This window comes from Myotis nattereri (assembly GCF_964212035.1).
Source record: "Myotis nattereri genome assembly, chromosome: 3".
In the NCBI taxonomy this organism is placed as follows: Eukaryota; Metazoa; Chordata; class Mammalia; order Chiroptera; family Vespertilionidae; genus Myotis; species Myotis nattereri.
Window position 1 is genome coordinate 116,058,800 of NC_138077.1, and position 25,131 is coordinate 116,083,930.

The 25,131-nt window shown below is 41.9% G+C and overlaps 1 protein-coding gene and 1 pseudogene across 2 annotated transcripts in view; one reads left to right on the plus strand and one right to left on the minus strand.

The window, feature by feature from the left end:
* GCC2 (GRIP and coiled-coil domain containing 2) overlaps positions 1 to 3,635 on the plus strand; it is an 80,197-nt gene extending 76,562 nt beyond the window's left edge. Inside the window, exon 23 of the mRNA XM_081086172.1 lies at positions 1,732 to 3,635. Coding sequence (XP_080942298.1) covers positions 1,732 to 1,802 — 71 coding nt within the window. The 3' untranslated portion in view covers positions 1,803 to 3,635. The remainder of the gene's footprint in view (positions 1 to 1,731) is intronic.
* A 19,758-nt stretch (positions 3,636 to 23,393) lies between these two features.
* LOC308516421 (pre-B-cell leukemia transcription factor 2-like) lies at positions 23,394 to 24,660 on the minus strand (annotated as a pseudogene). The gene has a single exon. The product of its transcript is annotated as a pre-B-cell leukemia transcription factor 2-like (transcript).
* Between the last annotated feature and the right edge of the window lie 471 nt (positions 24,661 to 25,131).

Sequence of the window (25,131 nt, forward strand, 5' to 3'; positions counted from 1 at the left end):
ACCAGACAATGAACAGAAAAAGAAATGAAAGTGGTGTGTAAACTGTAGAATTTTTCCATTTAAAACTTTGAAAATGCTTCTCTGAATGAGACCCAACTGTACATATATGTCTGAAAACACAGAAAGATTCCTGGAAGAGGGTACATGCTAAATGTAATGATGATTGCCTCTGTGGAGGAGAGGGGAGGAGTGAAGGATAAGTTAAGCATACCTTCACTGTACAGCAACAGTCCCATTCCAAGGTGTTTAGAAAACCTATGTCTACACAAAGAAAAACACGAAACTCATGAACATATTAAAAACCACTAAATTTATACCCTAAAAGGGTGAATTTTATGGTATGTGAACTAGTTCACAAATTTTTAAATTAAAAACCTAGGCACAGCCCTGGCCAGCATGGCTCAGTGGTTAAATCCTTGGCCCATGCACCGAAGGGTCACGGTTGGATTCCTGGTCAAGGGCATGTACATGAGTTGCAGGTTCTTTTCCCCATCCTGCTCTGGGTGCGTACAGGAAGTAATCAATGGATGTGTCTCTTTCACATCAGTGATTCTCTCTGTCTCTCATTCTCTCCCTCCCTCCTTCCCTTCCTGCCTTCTATTCTCTCAGAAAAAAAAAATCAATGGGCCGACACCGGTTTGGCTCAGTGTATAGAGCGTCGGCCTGCGGACCGGAGGGTCCTGGGTTCGATTCTGGTCGGGGGCATGTACCTGGGTTGTGGGCACATCCCCAGTGGGAGATGTGCAGGGGGCAGCTGATCGATGTTTCTCTCTCATCAATGTTTCTGACTATCTCTCTCCCTTCCTTCTCTGTGGAAAATCAATAAAATATATTTATGTAAAAAAAGAAATCAATGGGAAAAAATATCCTGGGGTGAGGATTAGCAAAAAACAACAATACCTGTGCACAAATGTTTATAGCAGCTTCATTTTTTTAATTTAAATTCTTTATTGTTGGAAGTATTACATATGTCTCCTTTTTCCCCCATTGACCTCTCCCCAGCCACTCCCACCCCCAGCACATGCCCACTATAGCAGCTTCATTTTAAATTGCTAAAAACTAGAAACAACTCAAATATCCTTCACTGGTAAATAAGTAAACAAACTGGTGCAGACACACAATGGAACCCTACTCAGCAGTAAAAAAAAAAAAAAAAGAAAAGAGTGAACTGATACACACAGCAGCATGGATGGTTCTTGAATGAATTGTGCAAGTGGAAGCCAACTATAAGACTCAACAAGACTATATACAATGTGATTCAATTTATATGAATTTCTAGGAAAAAACAACACTATAAGGACAGAAAGCAAAGCAATGGTTATAAAGGAGTAGCAGGGGTGCTGGCAAACAAGCACGAGAGAACTTTGACACATTATACCTTGGTTGGGGTGGTGCTACACTTAAAGGTTGAATTTTACTGGAAGTAAATTATACTTCAATAAGCCTAATTTTTAAATGATTAAAAAACAGTCGTTTGGGGTTTGTTTTGAGGTTTACCATAAATTGATTGGTTTTAGGTTCTAAGTTATGTAAAGGCTTCTGTTTTAAAAGAATATAAAAAGTTACTTTTATTTCCAATAATATGTAATGGCACTGGAGACTTTATTTTTGAATTATCTAATAGAGAAAGACAATAAACAATAAATACTGAAAGTTTAAGAACAGAAAGATTCGTAACGTCGAAGTATGATATGAGAAGATTAATACTTTTTTTTTTTTAACTCCCCAAAGGTGAGGAAGAAAATGCTTCCCGTTCCTCCGGATGGGCATCCTATCTGCATAGCTGGTCTGGACTTAGATAGATGGATGGAAAGAACATTCTTTATTAACCAAATGGAATCCATTTGGCAAAAATGGTTCACATATATTGCTGTTATTCTTTCATCAAAAAGTGTGTGTATATCCATATCCACACGTGTTTGTACATATGTGTGCACAGATACAGGGGTGGGCAAAAGTACGTTTACTGTTGTAATACAAATAAATAATATACGAATAAACTGTGTTTCACGTACTCATAGCTGAAAGCCTACATTTACCCACCCCTGTATCCTGTATTTAAAAGTTTCAGCTTGAAGTAAAAGTACAACAGCCTGCACTGTTGATCCCAGTCCACAGCTCTTTGATTCTGTGGTCATCCACGCATGCCAGGTGAAAGCACCAAAAGCTCACTCCGTTCTCTAGAACCTCAGGACCTGCCTATTTCTGAGCAGTACTGTGAATGTTAAAATTAAGCGATATTTTGGTATCATATCAACTGGAATTTAGGCTTTTAAAATAATATTACACAAATATTTGTTGCAAGGTCGGGCTGGTAGATTGTAATTAGCTATAAATTGTTAAAGAAATTTGTTAATTAGAACATGAAGGAAAATGCTTTATTGTTAAAGTTGGTTTGTTTATTAAGGGACTATATGTTAAATATACTACAGTTAATTATGAGACTAAGTTAAAATACAATTTATATAGTTATTTACTTTAAAATTAACTGGGTTTTTTCTACTCTAAAGTAAGTTATATCAAAACTCACTGTTTTGTCAAAGCCCTTTATTGGCTGGTGTAACACTGAATGTGAGTAGATGGAACCACCACCTCACCGTGGGCTGATTTCATGGTGTCTCTCCAGGCTCTTGTTACAGCTCAACTACTTCTAAGCCATGAGTCTATTTTGAGAATTCTCTCCATTTCCCCAAATAAAAATTTATCAGAACAATGACTGTATTACTCAGCATTTTAGCAAAATATGAAACTGGTGCTTCCCATGTTTCAGCAGATAATGTTATTCTGTAAGTTTTCCATTAGAAGGATTTAAGAGACACCCCTTAGAAATTCACAGTTCTTTTTTTTTTAAATATATTTTATTGATTTTTCACAGAGAAGAAGGGAGAGGGGCAGAGAGTTAGAAACATCGATGAGAGAGAGACATCAATCAGCCGCCTCCTGCACACACACCCCTGGGGATGTGCCTGCAACCAAGGTACATGCCCCTGACTGGAATCGAACCCGGGACCCTTGAGTCCACAGGCCGAAGCTCTATCCACTGAGCCAAACCGGTCAGGGTCACAGTTCTTCTTAATAACTCTAGATGGTGTTATGACTTGCTTTTGATGCCTCTGAATGTATTTTATTGACTACAAAAAAATTGTGTTCTTAAATCATAAATTTGAGAATTCTATTTTTAATATTTGTTACAGTATGTTCTATGAAGGTCTCTCTTGAGCTTTTCAATTTATATTCTAATTTTCACTCTCAGCTGGTGAACTGACTTGTACTTTAGTTACTCAGAACATTGGCTTCCAATTTAATTTAACTGAAATGTGATGCTGACTTGTTGAGTCATATATCTATCTTCCTTCCTGTTTTAGAACAGAACTAACTAGTGAATGTATTAAAGAAAATGCATCTATTTCAGAGCTGACTTTAAAAGATTAATTTTTTTTTACTTTATATACTGTGAATATAAGTATGCCAACAGCATACAATAAAACTGTAATAGTACTTAAATAAATCCCACTTTCTCTTTAAGTCTAGGCCTTTTTTAAGTCTATACACTTGTTTTGAAATATAGTTTCTGCTTATGAATGTAATAACAAAAATACTTTTTTGCATGATTAAAAAGTTATTTGATTACAAAAGGAATATTCTTTCATGATTTTAGCCATGAGGAAATATAGTGATTATTTTAATATTTCTATTAAATATGTTTATATTTATGTTTTCATGCTTACTCTTTCTTTTAGATACTGTCTCTTTGGGTTTTAAATTAGTTTATGAGTGGGAATTGCAAAGTCCTTAATGACCATCTTTAGACAGTTGGGACATAGAATATCAGGTGCTTGAGAGAACAGAGGTCAGCCTTTTGGTACGTGATGTGTAGACCGAGGTGCCTTCATGTCTGACAACCATCTTACACCTTAAACTGCAAGCCTTGCTTAGTCTTTCTGTGGGCACTTTAGATTTCAGCCTCTCTGGGATGTAAGGCATCTTTTCTGTATAATGAGTTTTGCTTACGCTCCAAACAGTATAAGATCAAGAATTATATTCCTTTAAACAAACTTTGGGAATTAACCATACATTCTTTTATACAAACTTTGTCAAATGTGTAACCAAACTACACACTAGCAAAGCTAAATCTTGCTAAAGGCCCACAGTGCTGTGTGTTCTTTTTACACCTCACATTAATTGATTATGTAGCTGGAAATATATAGTCTGAGGAGTGTAGCATTTTCCATAAAGACACAACTTTGGTACTGGGTGAATGGTGCAACACAAAAAAAAAGTACACATATGGCAATGAAACACACGTTAGGCTGCCTGCAGCAACAAAAACCAAACTTGTAAGATAGGTGCTGGTACAAAAGGGAAGAGTTTTATTCAGGTGGCATGATCTGGAGAATGGTAGACTCCCTTCTAAAAGACCATCTCCCTTTCCTGCTCAAGCCTGTAGTTCTTATAGGAATAGGGAGTGGAGGACTTTTTTTCTGTCCAGTTACTTTTTTAGCTTTTGGTGTGATTGGGCCCTATCCATTCATCTTTTTAGCTTTTGGCATGCTCAGTGTAAGAACCTCTCCCTGTGCCATCTTGGCCAATGGGAGAGACTCCCCTGTGCTCCCTGACTATGATAACAATTCTCCCCTTCAGAACTCTGGACCCGTATATTCTTACAAGGGTAAATAGATAAAGGCTTATCTTCTGTAGTTTCTTCCTGCTGTCAAAGGATGTAGTCTTACCCATCCCTGGTTCCAGAGATTCTTGGTATCTACTAAAGGAAGAAGGGGGTCAAGAAGAGAGAGAAGCCTTTACAAGAGGGAGGAGAATTGCTGTCTATGGAAGGCGACATATGCAGCATCTAGAGGATGGCACTGCTGAACAAGTGAAGCTGGTAGACTGCTTCATATTTCAAGGGGTGGTGTTGCTGATGGGCTTCCAAAATGAGACCTATTGTTTAGACAACGAATCAAGTATTTAGTGAGGGATATGCCCAGCAGTGCAGGGGAAATTATAACAAAATTAGAAACAAGAGACTGAACAATTCCCTGAGTGAGGCTTTGGGTGGCACACCCAACAGCAGGGTAAGGTTGCCGAGGAAGCCACTATTTGGGGGATGCTGACAAAGGTTTATCAATCCAAGCATGGGCATAAAGTATAGCAATTGTAAAAAATAATAATAAAATACAAGTAACATTGTCACTTAGCTTTGGGAGGCGCTGTCCTTTTCTGAAAGGAGTTTTAAATCTCCTTCAGGAGCGCAGGTACAGTTTTCCCTTGCAGTATCAACAGCAGCAGTCAGATCCAAGTCCTCCTCAGGTGGTGCCCACTTGATCCATGTGTAGTGGATCCAAGGCTTGATTTCCTATGAGCTTTAGGGAAGAGTGTGTTGTCAGCAGGTCATAGGGACCAGTCCATTACTTGGCTAACTGCTGTTCAGCTATTTAGTAAGACTTCCAGGTCTTTAGTAAGATTTGGTCTGCTGACCTGTGTGGGTCAGTGGTTGAGCATCGACCCATGAACCAAGAAGTCGCCGGTTGGATTCCCAGTCAGGGCACATGCCGGGTTATGGGCTTGATCCCCAGTAGGGGCCATGCAGGAGGCAGCTGATCGATTCTCATCATTGATGTTTCTATCTCTCCCTCTCCCTCTCTGAAATCAATAAAAATATATTAAAAAACAAAAACACTTGGTCTCCTGGCTGAAACAGGTGTATAAGGGTACATCAGACAAGTAGATGTGCAATGAGCGACCTTGTGCAGAGTTGTTAGTGTTTGCCCTAAATGTGGTACATATTGTTTGATTTTTTATATATGTTCTAAATCTAAAGGGGGTGTTCTTAAAGCAGAAACTTGGAAGGGCTTCCCATTTCAAAGAGACTTCATTTAAGTCTGCTTCTGGGCACTATCCTAATCCAGAGCAAAGCAATAGGGAGTGCCTGGTCCCATTTAAAATGTGTTTCCTGGCATATTTTTGCCAGGGTCTTCTTTATTGTGTGCTTTGTTTTCTTAGTCTTCCCTGTAGATTGGGGGTCTCCAAGATGCATGTAGTTACCATTGAATCTGGTGCCTGTCCTATCTCCTGGGAGATGTCTGAACAACAGTCCATTGTCTCTCTGAACACTGTAAAGAAGTCCAAACCTAAGGACTTTTTTTTTTTTTTTTTTAGTAAAAGTGTTATTACCCCAGTTACCTTCTCAGTCCTAGAGGGTATGCCTCTACTCATCCAGAAAAGGTGTCTACAGAAACAAAAAAATTTAAAGTTTCTGTGTGAATTCAAACTGCCAGTCCTCTAATGGGTATACTCTATATATTGTACTCCCTTTCCTGTTGGGGCACGTTCTGTCTTAGAATTGTTTTGGGTGCATATCTGACAGGCTTGGATAATCTTCTGAATGCCCTTTGTAAATGAGGGCCCTTCAAATGATGTCTAATGAGGTCCATTAAAACATCCCTTCCACAGCAGGTCCCTTCATGTAGGTGTTTGAGGATGGGACCTTCAGGGAGGAAGGTCATACCATGGGTGTTGATCTTCCATATAGAATTAGGGTCAGTGTTAAGAGAATCCCTGTTCCCTGGCCCATTCCTCATCTTGTTCTGTGTAATGGGGTTTGAATTCTGACAAGTCCAGGTGGGGAATTAAAGTCCCAAGAAGTGGCAGTCTTGGGTGGCTTGTCTTACTATTTTATCGGCAGTTTGGTTTCCCTGGCTTGTTTTGGAACTGTCCTGGTGTCCTGGGTAATGCATTATGGCAATCTGATTTGGTAGATTCACTGCCTCTAGCAATTTTTAAATCTCTTGCATGTTTGATGTCCTTAGTCCCCAAAGTTAAGAGCCCTCTTTTTATATAAGGCCATGGGCATGGACTACCATGAAGTCAGTGTATATGTTAACATTCTTTCTCTGGGATAAATCTAAGGCTCTGGTGAGGCTATCAGTTCAGCCTTTTGTGCTGAGGTTCCTACAGCAAGGACGTGGGTTCCTATTACCTTGTCTATGGCGACTACCACATACACGGTTTGTCATTGCCATCCCCCATGAATCTGCTCCCATCTGTATATAATTTCCAGTCAGATTCTGTCAGCAGCTGATCCAATAGATCAGATCTACTGGGGTTCTGTCAGCCCAAACAGCTGGATTGACCTGTTCATAGATCTTGTGGGAAGAGTTCACCTATGGGTTCTATCAGGTAAGTCAGGAGCACCTGGGGCTGGAGAGCATGTTCGGGCAGGATTCCTAAACATAACTGCTATTTCTCAAAGGAAAAAGTTATTTGTACATGCAGTTTACAAAGTAAATCTTGACCCAATGATGGAATGGGCAGTCTGGCAGGTAGAGAAAATTATGCATAAGTTTTTTATCTCCACCCTGACATTCTAGATGTTGAAGGAATGCCTGTTTTTGTAATTGTCCAATAACTCCAGTAACCATCACCGCAGCTGCACTTTTTTCTGTTAGTTTATTTTTTCATTTAAATTCTTTATTGCTGAAAGTATTACATATGTCTCCTTTTTTCCCCCATTGACCTCTCCCTGATTGCTCCCACCCCCCAGCACATGACCTCACCCCCCTACTGTCTGTGTCCTTTGGTTATGCTTATATGCATTCTCAGTTACTTTGGTATTTAGCACTAAATATGTAGCTTCCATATCTACAAGGAAGTCAATTAGCTTGTTCCCCACTGTCAGTTGTACCCCAGTCTCCTGTGGGGAAATGGTAATAGGTTGGGAGGTGTCTAGGGGAGCCTTTGGGCATCCAGATTCGTCATTCTTCCTAACACTTCTAGGTGAGGGTTTCCATCCTTTTTATTTTTATTTTTGAGTTCTGGGTAGTCCTTTCTCTCATGGCCCTCCACTTTGCAATAGGCACATTCATTGGTGCCTAGTGGGCCTTTCTCTTTTCCTTCCAAATCCCCCCTCTTCTGGTTTCCTGCACTGTTTCTAGGAAAATGGTAACCTGCTTTAATTTCCTTGTTTCCAGGGCATGAACTTTAAAGGCTATGTCCACCAGCTGGGAGGGATTCATTCCCAACAGCCTGTCTAAGTGGTGGAGCCTGTTTCTGATACTAGGGCACTTTGCCCAGTGAAAGTCATATTTACCATCTAGACATTTTCTGGTACCTGTGGTTCCAAATCAGTGTGCTTTCAATAGACCTGATAAAATACATATATGCATAGCCCATGGACACTCAATAGTGTAGGGAACACCTGGGCTGGGCTGGGGGCTGGGAAAAGGGGGACAAAGGTAGAGGGGGGAAGATAGGTAGTATCTATAATACTGTCAATAAATTTTTTAAATAGTGTAAAAAAAATAGGCCTGATAAATCCTTTCTAAACACTCAGAAGGGCCCTGGACAGCTTGGCTCAGTAGTTAGAGTGTCAGCCTGTACATCAGAGGGTCATGGGTTCAAGTCCCAATCAAAGGCATGTCCCTGGGTTGCAGGTCTGATCCCTGCCCCAGTGGGGTGCTGTGGGAGGCAACCAATTGATGTGTCTCTGTCACATCAATATTGGGTTTTTTTTAATGTTTTTTCTATGTTTTATTTACTTATTTCTGCTCTAATCTTTATTATTTTCTAACTTTTACTACCTTAATTTTAGTTTCTTTTTCTTTTGCTAGTCTCTTGAACTATAAACTTAGGTGTGTTTTTTTAATCTTCATTGTTGAAAGTATTACATATGTCCCCTTTTTTCCTCCATTGACACTTTCTAGCCCAACCCTGCTCCCCACCCCAGGCCTTCACATCCTATTGTCTGTGTCCATGGGTTATACAGATATGCATACAAGTTTTATGGTTGATGTCCTCCCTCCCAACCACCCTTCCCCTTCTCTATGAGGATCATCAGTCTATCCCATGCTTCTATGTCTCTGGATCTATTTGGTTCATCAGTTTATTTTGTTCATAAGATTCCACTTATGAGTGAGATCATGTAATACCTGTCTTTCTCTGACAGGCTTATTTCACTTAGCGTGGGTTCAAGTCCCAGTCAAGGTCCTTCCATGGTATTGCAAATGGTATGAGTTCTCTTTCTTTTACTGCGAAATATTCCATTGTGTCAATGTACCACGGTTTTTTTATTCACTTATCTGCTAATGGGCACTTGAGCTGTTTCTAGATCTTAGCTATGGCAAATTTTGCTGCTATGAACATAGGGGTGCATACATTTTTTCTGATTGGTGTTTCAGATTTCTTAGGATATATTCCTAGATGGGGGAATCACTGGGTCAAATGGCAGTTCCATATTTAATTTTTTTAGGAAACCCCATACTGTTTTCCATAATGGCTGCACCAGTCTACATTCCCACCAGCAGTGTATTAGGGTTTCCTTTTCTCCACATCCTTGCCAGCATTTGTCATTTGTTGATTTGTTGATGGTAGCCATTCTGAAAGGTGTGAGATGATAGCTCATTGTCATTTTTCTTTGCATCTCTCTGATGATCAGTGACTTTGTGAACATTTTTTAAACATGTCTCTTGGACATCTGTATGACCACTTTGGAGAAGTGTCTGTTTAGGTCCTTTGCCCATTTTTAGTTGGATTGTTTGTCTTCCTTTTGTTAAAGTGTAGAAGTTTCTTATATATTTTGGATACTAACCCTTTATCAGATGTATCATTGACAAATAGTTCTCCCATAAGGTGGCACCCTTCTCATTTTGTTGATGGTTTCTTTTGTTGTGCAGAAGCTTTTAATTTTGATGTAGTCTCATTTGTTTATTTTCTCCTTAGTTTCCTTTGCCCCAAGAGATGTATCTGTAAACACACTCCTACAAGAGACATCTGAGATTTTGCTTTATATGGTTTATTTTACGATTTTTATAGTTTCCTGACTTACATTTGAGTCTTTTATCCATTTTGACTTTATTCTTGTGTATGGTGAAAGTTTGTGGTCTAGTTTTATTCTTTTTGCATGTATCTGTCCAATTTTCTCAATACAATTTATTGAAGAGACTGTCTTGACTCCATTGTATGCTCTTGCCTTCTATGTCAAATATTAATTGAGCATAATGGCTTAGGTCAGTTTCTGGGCTCTCTGTTCTGTTCCATTGATCTATATGCCTGTTCGTGTGCCAGTACCAGGCTGTTTTGATTACGGTGGCTTTGTAGTACAACTTGATATCTGGTATTGTGATTCCTCCAACATTGTTCTTCTTTCTCAAGATTGCTGAAGCTATTCAGGGTCTTTTTTGGTTCCATATAAATTTTGGCATCTTTGTTTTGGATCTCTGAAATATGCTGTTGGTATTTTAATAGGAATTGCATTGAATCTCTAGATTTCCTTGGGTAGTATGGATATTTTAATGATGTTGATTATATCAATCCATGAACATGGTATATTCTTCAACTTGTTTATATCTTCTATCTTTTTTTTCAACATCCTGTAGTTTTCTAAGTATGGGCCTTTTGTCTCCTTGGTTAAGTTTATTCCTAAGAATCTTACTTTTTTTGTTGCAATATAATGGGATTGGTTTTTTAGTTTCTCTTTCTGAGAATTCATTATTGGTATTTAAAAAAACCATTGATTTGGGAGTGTTGATATTTGCATACTGCTACATTGCCAAATTTTTTAATTCTAGTAGTTTTTTGGTGGAGTCTTTAGGGTTTTCTATATACAATACCATGTCATCTGCGAATAATGAGAGTTTTACTTCCTCCTTTCCAACTTGGATGCCTTTTAGTTCTTGTCTGATCGCTGTGGCTAGGACTTCCAGTACTATCCTATAAAATAAAAGCCCAGCGACTGAATGGTGGAACAACCAGAACAACCTTGTCAACCAATCACTATGATGCATACTGACCACCAGGAGGCAGCTCAATGCAGGAACTGCCCTCTAGTAGTCAGTGTGCTCCCACAGGGGGAGCGCCGCTCAGCCAGAAGCTGGGCTCATGGCTGGGTACCACAGCAGCAGTGGCAGGAGCCTCTCCTGCTTCTGTGGCAGCACTAAGGAGCAGCAAGCCAGGCAGTAAGGAGTGAGAGATCCCGGACTGCAAGAAGGATGTCCGCCAAACCGGTTTGGCTTAGTGGATAGAGCATTGGCCTGCGGACTGAAAGGTCCCAGGTTCGATTCCGGTCAAGGGTATGTACCTTGGTTGCGGGCACATCCCCAGTGGGGGGTGTGCAGGAGGCAGCTGGTCAATGTTTCTCTCTCATCGATGTTTCTAACTCTCTATCCCTCTCCCTTCCTCTCTGTAAAAAATCAATAAAATATATTTTTAAAATAAAAAAAAAAAAAGAAGGATGTCCAACTGCCAGCTTAGTCAGACATGGGGCATCAGCTGGCAGGCAGACATCCCCCGAGGGGTCCAGAACTGTGAAAGGTGATGAATTTTGTGCACCAGGCCTCTAATGTTGAATAAGAGTGGTGAAAGCAGATATTCCTGTCTTGTTCTTGTTCTTAGGGGAAATGGTTTGAGGTTGCCCATTGAGTATGATATTGGCTGTAGGTTTGTCATATATGGCCTTTATCATGTAGAGATATGCTCCCTCTATTCCCACTTTGCTGAAAGTATCAAAAAAGTGTTTTGGATTTTGTCAAATACTTTTTCTGCATCTATTGATATGATCATGTGATTTTTGTCTTTCAGTTTGTTTATATGATGTATCACGTTTATTGATCTGTGAATATTGTACCAGCCTTGCATTATCTGGAATAAATCCCATTTGGTCATGGTGTATGATCTTTTTAATATGTTGGTGGATGCGATTTGCTAATATTTTGTTAAGGATTTTAGCATGTATGTTCATCAGAGATATTGGCCTATAATTCTCTTTCTTTGTAGTGTCTTTATCTGGTTTTGGAATTAGGGTAATTCTGGCCTCATAAGAAGAGGAAATGTTCCTTTCTCTTGAATTTTATGGGATAGGTTGAGGAGTATAGATGTTAGTTCTTCTTTGAATATTTGGTAAACTCCTCTGTGACTCCATCTGGACCCGAGCTTTTGTTTGCTGGGATTTTTTTTATTATACCTTCTATTTCATCAGTTGTTATTGGCCTATTCAGGCTTTCTGATTCTTCCTGATTCAGTTTGGGAGATTGTATTTTTGGGGGAATTTTTCCATTTTATCTACATAGTCCAGCTTGTTGGCATATAGTTCAATCCTTTGTATTTCCATGATGTCAGGGGTAACTTCTCAACTTTCATTTCTGATTTTATTTACTTGGGTCCTCTCTCTTTGTTTCTTTATGAGTCTGGTTAACAGTTCATCAACTGTTTACCCTTTCAAAGACCCAGCGGTTGGTCTCATTGATTTTTTTGTATTGTTTTGTGTGTGTGTATGTCTATGTCATTTATTTCTGCCCCAACTTTTCTTATTTCCTTCCTTCTACTTACTCTGGGCTTTTCTTTTTTTAAATATATTTTTATTGATTTCAGAGAGGATGGGAGAGGGAGAGACAGATAGAAAAATCAATGGTGAGAGAGAATCATTGATCAGCTGCCTCCTGCATGCCACCTACTGGGGATGGAGCCCACAACCTGGGCATGTGCCCTGCCAGGAAATCGAATCATGACCTCCTGGTTTATAGATCAACACTCAACCACTGAGCCAAACTGGCTGGGCCCCTTGTAAACATTTTTAAGCCCGAAAACTATTAACCAAATATATTTAAATTCTCAAAATGCACGTTTTAAACAATACTTTTTATAAGTGATTAGCATCCTCTTCTATCCAGGATAGCAGTGGCTTTAACACCAATTGTTCTCATATAATTATTAGTAGCACCCACCCACTTTCATTCTCAAAAGTCCCAACTTAGAAGATAGATATCAGTGCCATTCTGCCAATACAGGAAATACAGAAATGGTAGGAGAATTTGAAATAATAAACATCGTCAGTGTATTCCCTTCACTCTGTGCTCCATGTAACTCACCCTTCACCTAGTATAACCTCCACCAGTACGTCTTTTACCTATACATCGTGTACATTCTCTACCTGTACAACCTTCACCTGGACATCCTCCTCCTGTACATATTTTACCTGTACATCTTCTGCCTGTACAATCGCCACCTAGGTACAGCCTGGATAGCAGTAACAAAGCTTTACCAGCCATTGAATAAATATAAAGGTTACTCTGATTAAGAAAAATAAGATTGGGGTGACTTCTTTAAATTTAAACTTTCTTGTATAATGTACATTTGTGATTATTTATTAAGAATAAGAAAATGACCCGGAGTGAGAACCAAGATGGCAGCATAGGTAAACACCTGTACTCACTGCCTCCCACGACCACATCAAAATTACAACTAAAATACAGAATAACCATCATCCAGAACCGCCTGAAAGCTTGCCAAATGGAAGTCTTACAACTAGAGAAGTAAAGAAGAAAGCACATTGAGACTGGTAGGTGGAGTGAGGAATGAGCTGGACTGGCACCCACATGAGCTGCTTTTTTTTTTTTTTTTTTTTAAATATATTTTATTGATTTTTTACAGAGAGAAAGGGAGAGAGATAGAGAGCCAGAAACATCGATGAGAGAGAAACATCGATCAGCCGCCTCCTGCACATCTCCCACTGGGGATGTGCGCGCAACCCAGGTACATGCCCTTTTCCGGAATCGAACCCGGGACCTTTCAGTCCGCAGGCCGATGCTCTATCCACTAAGCCAAACCGGTTTCGGCAACATGAGCTGCTTTTTTAATTGGGAGGGAGATCATCTCTGCGGAGTCCCCCCTGTGAGGAGGAAGGGATCCCATTCCCACACCAGACCCCCAGCTCAGGCTCCCAGAGCTGGGAAAAGAAGTCTCTGTAACTATAGACTGTAAAAGCCAGCAGGGATTGGGGCTCAGTGACATGGAGGCTGCTGGAGACCCAGGTGATCCTCTTAAAGGGTCAGCACATGAACTGAACTTATAAGGTCCCACTTCTGAACTCCAGTGTCAGGGTGAGGATCTGGGGAACACAGACACAGGAGGACTGTCTGGCATCAGGGCAGGAACTCGGGGGCAGCTTTCTCCCAGGCAGAGGTGCTCATAGGGACCATTGTTACTATGATGGACCTCTATGGTCACAGGTGTGACTGGCAGCCATTTCTGTTACCTCTGCCCTGGTAATTCCCTGAGACCCCGCCCCATCCAATTTGCAGCACCACCTAACCTGTGGGCAGCGGCTTTTGCATATGAATGGCCTATCCTTAGTCAGGCTTCAGATTTTGCTAAAGTCTCAAGTAAGCTGCAGCTGGGTCAGGGAGCTCCAAACCTATCAATAAAAGGCCTAAGACCCAGCACTAGCACCAGCCTGCCTTGCTTCACAGCTGGGCCTTCAGTGGGCACTCCTAAACATGATACAAATAGGAAGAATCAGCAGATCTCTCTGTAGCTCCTGCTGGATAGCCCCAGGCACTGGCTGACTGCACCACCCTGAAGGCCCTAGAGCAGCCGGGGGCAAACTACGCCCCCGCAGGCCGGATCCGGCCCGTTTGAAATGAATAAAACTAAAAAAAAAAAAAAAAAAAAAAGTGTACCCTTTTATGTAATGATGTTTACTTTGAATGTATATTAGTTCACACAAACACTCCATCCATGCTTTTGTTCCGGCCCTCTGGTCCAGTTTAAGAACCCATTGTGGCCCTCGAGTCAAAAAGTTTGCCCACCCCTGCCCTAGAGTTTCTGCACCTGATGAACAGCTTCAGACTATAGCAAATTACAACTCTATACATCCATAAGTGACACACTCAAGAGGCAGACTCAGTGAGCACCAAAGCCCCACTGAAGCAAGTCCTGCTCCATAGAGATATCTCCTGCATAGCAGCTCTCTCACTGTAGTCAAAGCTGGTCCTCACAGCCAAGTGGCCTGGAGGTCAATTCCTCCCAGTGACACCAACAGCAATCACATCTCAACAAGACTGCACACAGCCCACACAGGGGTGCACCTAGAGTGCCCAACTCAGGTGACCAGGGAGGCCAAGCCATTTGGCTCTCTAGACCACCTACTACACAAGGCCACTCTACCAACTCAAGGAGACATAAGCAGCTCCTACCCAATACATAGAAACAAACACAGGGAAGGAGCCAAAATGCAGAGACAAAGAAACACCACAACTCTGGATATAGAGTTCAAAACCATGGTTAAGGTTACTCAAGCTCTAACTGGTTTGGCTCTGTGGATAGAGCATCAGCCTACGGACTGAAAGGTCCCAGGTTCGATCCCGGTCAAGGGCATGTACATTCATTGCAGGCACATCCCCAGTAGGAGGTGTGCAGGAAGCAGCTGACTGATGTTTCTCTCTAATCAATGTTTCTAACTATCCCTCTCTGTAAAATAATAAAATACATTAAAAAAAAGAAAAAAGAATCTTCATGAGATCTTTAAGGGACTTAATGAGACTTTCAAAGATCTTAGTGAGAATGCCAAAAAAAATGGAAAGGACCAGTCAGAAATTAAGCATATATTAACTGAAATAAAAAATAATTTACAGGGATTCAACAGTAGAGTAGAGGATTCTGAGAATAAAATCAATGATTTGAAATATAAGGAAATAAAAAACATCCAATCAGAAGAGCACAAAGCATCCAAAAATATGAATATAGTGTAAAGAGTCTCTGGGACAACTTCAAGTGTACCAACATTCGTATAGTGGGCGTGCCAGAAGAAGAGAGAGAGCAAAATATTGAAAATCTATTTGAAGAAATAGTAACAGAAAACTTCCCCTACCTGGTGAAAGAAATAGACTTACAAGTCCAGGTAGCACAGAGAGTCCCAAACAAGAGGAACCCAAAGAGGATCACACCAAGACACATCATAATTAAAAGGCCAAGGGCTAAAGACAATGAGAGAATCTTAAGCAGCAAGAGAAAAGCAGTTCGTTATCTACAAGGGAGTGCTCGTACAACTGTCAGCTGATTTCTCAACAGAAATTTTGCAAGCCAGAAGAGAGTGGCAAGAAATACTCAAGTGATGAATAGCAAGGACCTACAACCAAGATTACTCTTCCCAGCAAAGCTATCATTTAGAATTGAAGGTCAGTTAAAGAGTTTCACAGACAAGAAAAAGCTAAAGGAGTCATCACCATCAAACCAATATTACATGAAATGTTGAAGGGTATTCTTTAAGAAAAGGAAGAAGAGGAAGGAAAAGATAAAAAAGATGAACAATAAAAAGGCAATAAATACATATCTATCAACGATTGAATCTAGCCCTAGCCGGTTTGGCTCAGTAGATAAAGCGTCGGCCTGCAAACTAAAAGGTCCCAGATTCAATTCTGGTCAAGGGCACATGCCCAGGTTGTGGGCTTGATCCCCAGTGGGGGACTTGCAGGAGGCAGCCAATCCATGATTCTCTCTCATCATGGATGTTTCTATCTCTCTCTCCCTCTTCCTTCCTCTCTGTAATCAATAAAAATATATTTCAAAAAATGGAATCTAAAAATCAAAATAAATGAATAAGAAATCTAATGAACAGAATAAACTGGTGAATAAAATAGGATCAGAGGCATGAAAATGCAACAGACTGATGCTTCTCAGAGGGAAGGGGGTGGGGGGCAGGAAGAGATTAAACAAAGCTCTTATATGCGTATATGCATTACCTATTTACACAGACAATAGGGTGATGAAGGCCTGGGGCAGGGCAGGAACCAGGTAGAGGGTGACATTGGGGGAGAGGGAAAAGAGGGACATCAGTAATACTCTCAACAATAAAGTTTGTTTTTTAATGTGGAGATAAATTAAATTTTTTAAAAAAATGGCCCAGCCAGTGTGGTTTAGTGGTTGAGTGTCAGCCTATGAACCAGGAGGTCATGGTTTGATTCCCGGTCAGTGCACATACCCAGGTTGTGGGCTCAGTCCCCAGTGTGGGGCATGCAGGAGGCAGCCATTCAATGATTCTCTCTCATCATTGATGTCTCTCTCTCTCCCTCTTCCTTCTTCTCTGAAATCAATAAAAATATATTTTTTAAAAATAGTTTTAAACCTTTTCTAATCTTGATGCCTTGGCTAGATTCTCTAGTACAATGTTGAATAGAAGTGGCAAAAGAAAACATCCTTCTCTTATTTCTGATCTTAGGGGTAAAGCATTCAATCTTTCACCATTAAGATGTCAGCTGTGAGATTTTCATAGAGTCCCTTTATCAGGGTGAGAAATTTTATTTTAATACCTCGTTTTGAAGTATGGTACCTATTTGCTTTGTTTAACAATGGACAGGTTATTTTGATTTTCTGAATTGTATAAATCATCCCATTCGATTGAATGACTATCCCATTGATTGTTATCTTACTGGTTATCGAAGCACATTCTTCTGTACCTGGGAAACAGGACAGCACAATTATCCTAAATTGTTTTAGTGGCCACAGATGATGCATTCCAGTTGACTCAGTGGTCCTAAGACCAGGACAGCACAATTACTCTAAATTGCCTTGATGGCTCTAAAATGACTTCCTGCCAACTCAGTGTTTCGAGATCCGACGGCTCTAGATAATGTGTTCCTGTCAACCCAGCGGTTCCAGATGATGTGTTTCTGTCAACTCAGTGATCCGGAGACCCAAAACTGTAATTAACATGCTTAATTTCTGCTTCTGTAAACTGCTTTTTTTGCGAACCAGGTTCCTCATTCCAAACCCTGAGATGTAATCAATACCTTTGTGATTTTTTGCCTATATAACCCTGGAACTGTGACCAAATAACTACTATAAGATTTGGGAATGACCCCTCATTGCAATAAATGTGACTCTTTAATTCGACTTCTTGAGGCGTCCTTCTGTGATTTGTGGGGTACGTTACAACAGTTTATTGAGTGTTATTTGATTATGTGCTGTCCATGGGCATTGCACTGACTGTGCCTGCTGTGCTGAGACTGGACTGCAGATAGGGCAGTGACTGCATCCCTAACCCACTTCTGTGGTAACTTACAGTCCAAGGGAGTCAGTACATTAGAGTTAAGAAGACTGGGTGACTGGAGAAGCACAGTAAGGCCTTGGCAGATATTGGACTCAGAAAGGGTTATAACTTACATATACAAATAGTTCATTCTTAGGATTTCAAAACTGTTGGGAGCCGCTCGTTTAAAAGTATACGAAACAGAGGGCTCTGCTCGGGGATTTCTTCGTGCTGCTGCCTTCACTCCAGTGGACAGGGGGAAACAACCGCTGCTGTCATGTTCTGTTCCTGCTTTTAAGTAGCTTTCGTACAAATGCACTAGGTCACTCTACCAGTAAAACATTGAGACCTGGGCGGGAAACCCCGGGAAACTCGGGAAACTCGCTCTCTTCTTCCCAGCAGAGCGTGGCCGCCCCTTCCCCCGGCCCCTTTCCCCAGCCAGAGAGAGGGGAGCTGGTGCATCCTGGGAGTCGCAGCTGCAGGGATTGTGTTGTCAATTAATTTTTCAATATCTATTTTATATTGACTTATTGATTTGAGAGAGAGAAATATATCAATTTATTGCACTTATTTATGCATTAATTGTTTGATTCTTGTATATATATGCCCTGATAGGATATCAAAACCAAAACCTTGGCACATTGGGATGATGCTCTTACTTAGCTACCCAGTCAGGGCCTCAATGTCTATTGAGATGATTGTGAGGTTTTTGTCCTTTATTAATATGGCTAATCTTAGGGGTAAAGCATTGTCTTTCACCATTAAGTAAGATGTCAGCTGAGAGATTTTCAGAGTCCTTTTATCAGGTTGAGAAATTTTATTTTAATACCTAGTTTGTTGAGGTGTTTTTTTTTTTTTAAATCATGATTGTTTACAATGATTGGTTGTCGGATGTTAAACTAACTTTGCATTATTACACTGATTATTACACTGATTAGTTTTGGATGTTAAACTAACTTTGCATTTCTGTAAATAAGAATTGCTATTTGAAGCTTAATGATGAAGGCTAGAGTATATATATAATACTATTCTCACTACTTTGACATGTATTTGAAATTTTCTAAAATAAAAAGTTACTAAAGCCCTAGCTGGTTTGGCTCAGTGAATGAGTGTCAGTCTGCAGACTGAAGGGTCCTGAGTTCAATTCCAGTCAAGGGCATATGCCCAGATTGTGGGCTCTATTTCCAGTGGGGGGCATGCAGGAGGCAGCCAATCAATGATTCTCTCTCATCATTAATGTTTCTATCTCTCTCTCCCTTCCTCTCTGAAATGAATAAAAATATATACTTTTAAAAAGTTACTAAAAATTAAATAAAGACTAGAAGATTATTGAAGAATTAGTGAAATGAAACTAGGAGACTAAGAAAATGTAGGGGGGAGGAGCTAATGTTAACTTTTAAAAAAACAAAAAGGTGGATGACAAAGGAGATATAGCCATAGTTGCTTCTGTCTCACTGGATAACAATATAATATCAAAATGCTACTTGCAAAATATTAGGATGTTATATTAGGAGAATGGTTATATTAGGAGAATAGTGAGGAGGCATAAGGGTCCTAAATTCTTACCTAATATAAAAGTAAATCAAAATGATAAAAAAATAGATTTAACAAATCTATGAGCATATTATATAGAAATATGAAGGTAAATATTAGAAGAAAAAGCTAAAATAGTTTAAAGTAGGTGCCTATGGAGAGAGGGCCTAGGATCAGAAAAGTGGAGCATAGGATTAATGTTTTTTATCATAATCCTTTAAAATAAAATAAATACCCCTGGCCAGTGTGGTTCAGTGGTAGAGTATTGACCGGCACACTGAAGGGTTGCAGGTTCGTTCCCTGGGCCGAGTTGGGGTGTGTGCAGGAGGCAACTGCTGGGGTCCAACCGCAGCAGGTCCAGGGGTCCCCAAAGGTGTGGACGGAGCCGGCGAAGAAGGAATGACACGGAAACAGCGTTCAGTTGATCAGCAGCCTAGCCAGGATCTCTAGCCAAGTTCTGGTCAGGATCTCCAGCGAAGTTCTGGTTAGGATCTCCAGCCAGGTTCTGTGTCCATGTTCTCTTGCTAGGTTCTCCAGCCAGGTTCTCCAGGTTCTCCAGCCAGGTTCTGTCCAGGTTCTCCAGCCAGGTTCAGTCACCAGGTTCTAGTCAGGTTCTCTTGCCATGTTCTATCCAGGTTCTGTAGCCAGGTTCTGTCTCTAGGTTCTTCAGCCAGGTTCTCTCGCTAGGTTCTGTCTCTAGGTTCTGTGGCCAGTTTCTGTCCAGGATCTTTTGCCATGTTCTCTCCAGCGAAGTTCTTCTGTCTCTAGGTTCTGTGTAGGTTCTGTGTCTAGGTTCTGTGTCTAGGTTCTGTGTTCTAAGTTCTGTCTCCTGTTGTCTTGTTACATCTGTATTTATACCAGTTGATTCAATCCTATCAATCTCTATTCCAAAGGTTAGGGCGTTTCTTATCTCCATTCCAGGGAGTAAAGATTATGTAGTTTAAGCATGATTGTTCATAGTTAAAGTGATTAATTACCCGCCTGGCACTTAGTTAAGGGGTTTTATTACATCCCTAACTTCAGGGGAAAATCCCTACCTGGGGAAACAACCTTTCTCAGAGAGGTGACCTTGGTTAAAACACATAGTGCCAAGAAAGTGAGCAAACATATTAAGAACAGTATGCCATATGTGCCAGGTCCCTTGAAACAGCAAGGATGGACCGGCTCCCGGCAGGCAACCAATTGATGTGTCTATCTAACATCTCTCTCTCTCTCACTCTCTCTCTCTCTCTCTCCCCCTCCCACCCTCCCTCCCTCCCTTCCTCTTTCTCTAAAAGTAAATGGAAAAAATATCCTCAGGTGAGGATTAACAGCAAATAAATAAATAAATAAATTGTACATTTATATAATAAACCGGAACTCAAAGGTACCAGAAAAACTACTCTAACACATGTTGCACATGTTGTTATGGACTGGATTGTGCTCCCCCCCCCCACCCCAATTCATATGTTAAAGTCTTAAATTCCAATATAACTGTATTTGTAGATGGGGCCTATAAGGGGGTAATTAAAGTTAAATGAAGTCACAAAGGTGGAATCCTAATCCAATAGGATTGGTATTCTTATAAGAAAAGGAACCTCTCTCCCTCTCTCTCTGCACACACACCAAGGAAAAGCTATGTGAGGACATGGCAGAAAGATGGCTGTCTGAAAACTAGGTAAAGTGTCCTCACTAGAAACAAAGTTGGCCAGAAATTCAGACCTTTAATCTTGAAATTTTAGTCTCGAGAACTGTGACAAAATTTCTGGTATTTAAGTCACTCAGTCTATGGTATTTTGTTATAGCAGCTCAAGCTGATTGATACACATGTCAATATAGTACATATATTAAAATTATACTTTTGGGATTTATATTATTCTCTTTTTTGTTGTGTTTACTAAATCTACTGATTGTGGATAACAAATATTGATATCAAATGTCAATAGAAAACAATAATAATGGATTATTAGGACTCTATTTCTCATTACAGTAAATTAATGACTTTTATGAACATTTTTTTCTCCTATTACAGTATATATAGTACAGTCAATTCTTTAAAAATGCAGAGGATACAACTACAATAAAAAAAAATCCTCAAAAACATTCAAATGCATGGAGGCTAAGTAAGTAAGTAAGATGGCATTTTATTAAACAAAGAATGGGTTACCAATGAGATCAAGAAAGAAATAAAAAACTTCCTGAAAATGAACACAGAACAATCCAAAATCTCTGGGACACAGAAAAAGCAGTCCTGAAAGGGAAGTTCATAGTATTACAGGCCTAACTCAAAAAACATGAAAAATCAACATTAAAATATTTAACCCTACAACTTAAAGAACTAGAAAGAGAACAACAAGATAAGCCCAGAATAAGTAGAAGGAAGAAAATAATAAAGATTAGAGCAGAAACAAAAGTGGAGAAGTAACCACTGACACCACAGAAATACAAAGAATTGTAAGAAATACTATGAACAACTATATGCCAACAAGCTGAACAATGTGGATGAAATGAAAAAATTCCTAAAAAATACAATCTCCCAAAACTGAATTGGGAAGAATCAGAAAATCTGAATAGGCCAATAACAACTGATGAAATAGAAGCAGTAATAAAAAAAACTCCCAGCAAACAAAAGCCTAGGTCCAGATGGATTCACAGGGGAGTTTACCAAACTGGCAGTTGGACATCCCTCTGGCAATCCAAGACCTCTGGCTCCTAACCGCTCACCTGCTTGCCTGCCCTAACCACTCTGCCTGCCTGATCCCCCTAACTGCCCTCCCCTGCTGGCCTGGTCACCCCTATTAACTTTCTTTTTTAATCTTATCCCCTTCACACACAATTGTATTCGACTTCCTTATTGGCTTCTCCCTCTCACACAATTTTTCTCTCTCCTTTATGTAACACTTTTTCCTACTGACTCATCATTTATAAACTTTCCTTTCCTCCTTATTTCCTACTTCTGTTCCATCATCCTTCTTCCCATCTTTCTCCTGCCCTCCCTCCCTCCCCACATTCCTTCTTTCCTTTATCTTTACCCCTCCCTGTCCTCCCCTTTTCCTTCCTTCCCACCTTAATTTTTTTCTTCACTTCCTCCCTTGGACCTGCTTTGCTCCCTGCCCCATTTCTTCCTTCTTCCCATTCTCCTTTTAAGCTCTACCAGCTCCTCTTTAAAACTTTTCTTCCCTCCCTTTTTCTCTCTCATCCTACCTTTCCCATACATTCTTCTCTACTTACTTCCACTGTTTTAATATCTATCTATCTACCTGCCTAATTATTCACTATCATTTATCTTTTTACTTTTCTGACTCCTACTTTTAAAATCTGTCCCCAGTACACAACTATACTTGATTTTCATTATAGCTCCTACAGTTCACTCATACATCCTCTTTCCTTCTTTAACTCTGCTGTCTACTGACTCCTTTAGAAAGTTCTTCCCTCCCTCCTCCCCCCCCCCTTTTTTTTCCCACCGAGCAATTCTATTGGTTTAAGATGAGCTGCATATGAGGTAATAAAGCCATCTGGAGGGGGAGGGATGGGAGGCCCGGGGGCGTGGTCAGGTCATCTGTCCAGAAGTTGTGTCCCATTTTTGGCATCTCTGGTAGGTTGGGCAAGGCTGGCTTCTCCACAGATCCCAGAGCAGATAAGGGGCGGGGAAGAGAGAATGGGTGAAGAGAGAGAGAGAGAGAGAGAGAGAGAGAGAGAGAGAGAGAGAGAGAGAGAGAGTTGTATATGTGTCTGAGAGAGAATGTATATGTGTCTATAGAGAAAAAATAGTTGTGTATGAGTCTATGAGAGAGAGAGGATCTGAAAGATAGGGTTCTGGGTGTGTTTCTGTGTAAGAAATGGGGAGAGAAAAAGATTGAAAAGATGGGAAAAAAGAGGAGACAGACCCCACCTTCCCCTTAGGGGACCCCCTTCTCCTTGCCATGTAGTCAGCAACCCTAGCACTGAGTCGGCTGGGGTAGGGCGACGGCCATTTGCCCTTCTCCATCTTGTGCTTCTCCTGTGTCTGGGGTTTATCCTCTGGATGCCTTTGTCCTCTCGTCAAGAGTCACCTCTGAGCCCCCACCCTGTGGCCTGAGGGGTGAGATCAGTTGGAAGTGTCAGAATGAACGCTCCCTGGTCCTTCTGTTGCGGAAGTCACTGAGGACGGGGTCACAGCCTCCTGCCAGCACCGTTTGCCCTCATTTCCCGAGGGCTGTACATCTGGCCTCCCTGAGGTTATCTCCGTAGCCCCTGGGCCCATCGAGTGTCGGAGTGATTCCACCTGGGAAGCAGGGCATCCCCAGAAACATGTCTCCAGACCCTGAAGATTGAAAGAGGCGCCAGAGCCTCCAGAGGAAGGGTGTGTCGGGGAGCTGGTGCGGCTCTGGCCCCCCTGGGTGATAGACATGGTGGTCTTGATGGCATAGATGTTTCCCTCCTCTTGAAACTTTCCAATATTTTTCTTATAGCGAATCCGCTTGTTGCCAGACCAGTTGGAGCCCTGAGATACGGTGATGCCACGCTTCTTGGCGAGCTGCTCCTTAGCCTCCTCACTGGGATACAGGTTGCTCAGGTGGGAATAGAAATACTCATTTAAGACCTCCGCGGCCTGTTTGCTGAAGTTTCCGCGTTGCGGTCTGGCATCCAGGAACCGGGAGCGCAGGATCATGACGGCCTCGCAGGTGCTCTGCCTGAGCTGCATCTGGGTGGCCTGAACTTACGGTGTATCATGCTCCCACCCGCCCCATCTCCTTGGGTGCCACAGGCCTCGTGCGGCTCTGCTCCCTCAGCAGGTTCATGACGTGGGCCGTGAACTCGTTACATGCCTGCTCATACTTCTCCAGGTCCGAGTGGTAGATATGGCGAATCTGGGCAAGTTTGTTGCAATAGTGCGAGTGTTCCATGGAGTTGTCAGGGGACACAGGGTTCCTGGAAGTTGCTGCGGCTGCAGCTGCTGCCACTGAGCCCCCACCCCCAGCCCCCTTCTCAGGCTCAGCCACACCTTCTGCCAGAAGCATGTTGTCCAAGCGCATAAGCTGGGGTCCACCGGCTCCTCCTCCTTGGAGCTTCAGATGCTGAGGCCGGTCTTCTCTTTGATTTCACACAGGACGCTAAAGAGACCTGGCTTCATTCAGTGGCAGTTTAGGGCATGTTTCTTGGCCTGGGCCTTGTCCAGGCTCTGGTGCGTGATAGTCATTATCTGCTGCAGAATGTCCCCAATGTCTTGCTTCCCTTGGTCTCCCGGGACCCCCGCCCCCGCCCCCCCCCCCACCACCCGGAGGCTTGCCAGGGCCCCCAGGCACCCTACCCACCAGCCCCAGGCCGCCCTGGCCCCTGCCTGGAGGGGGTGGCCCCAGCAGCCACTCGTCCATAGTGGGGGAGGGGGGGCTGAGGCCCTCTCACCTCCTGATTACTTCCCCCCAAACTCGCCCTGACCCCTGCACGTGTCTCCGTCTCCTGGCTCCCCCGGGGGTTCACCCCAGCTCTGAAGGGAGACTTGGGGTACCGGCTGAGCCCTCCACAGGAGACCCTGGCCCCCGGTGGTGGAGAAAATGGAGCTGGAGAGAAAGGAAGCCCAGGCAGGGGTGTGTGTGAGCGAGAGGGAGGAGCCCTCCATCCCTCCTTAAAGCTTGGGGTGGGGGTGGGGGGGGGGAGGGCCCGGGACTTAACCTCCAGCCCAGGGCTCAGCCTCAGCGAGGTGTTCACTGCCCCCTCTTCCCCGCCTCCCTGCCCAGGACACCCCGCCCAGTGAGGGTGGCCGAGGCCAGCGCAGCCCGGTCACTGCTGCCACAAAGCAGGAGCCCCTCTGCCCCGAAGGCCTCGGACCGTCCACCCCTCTGTCT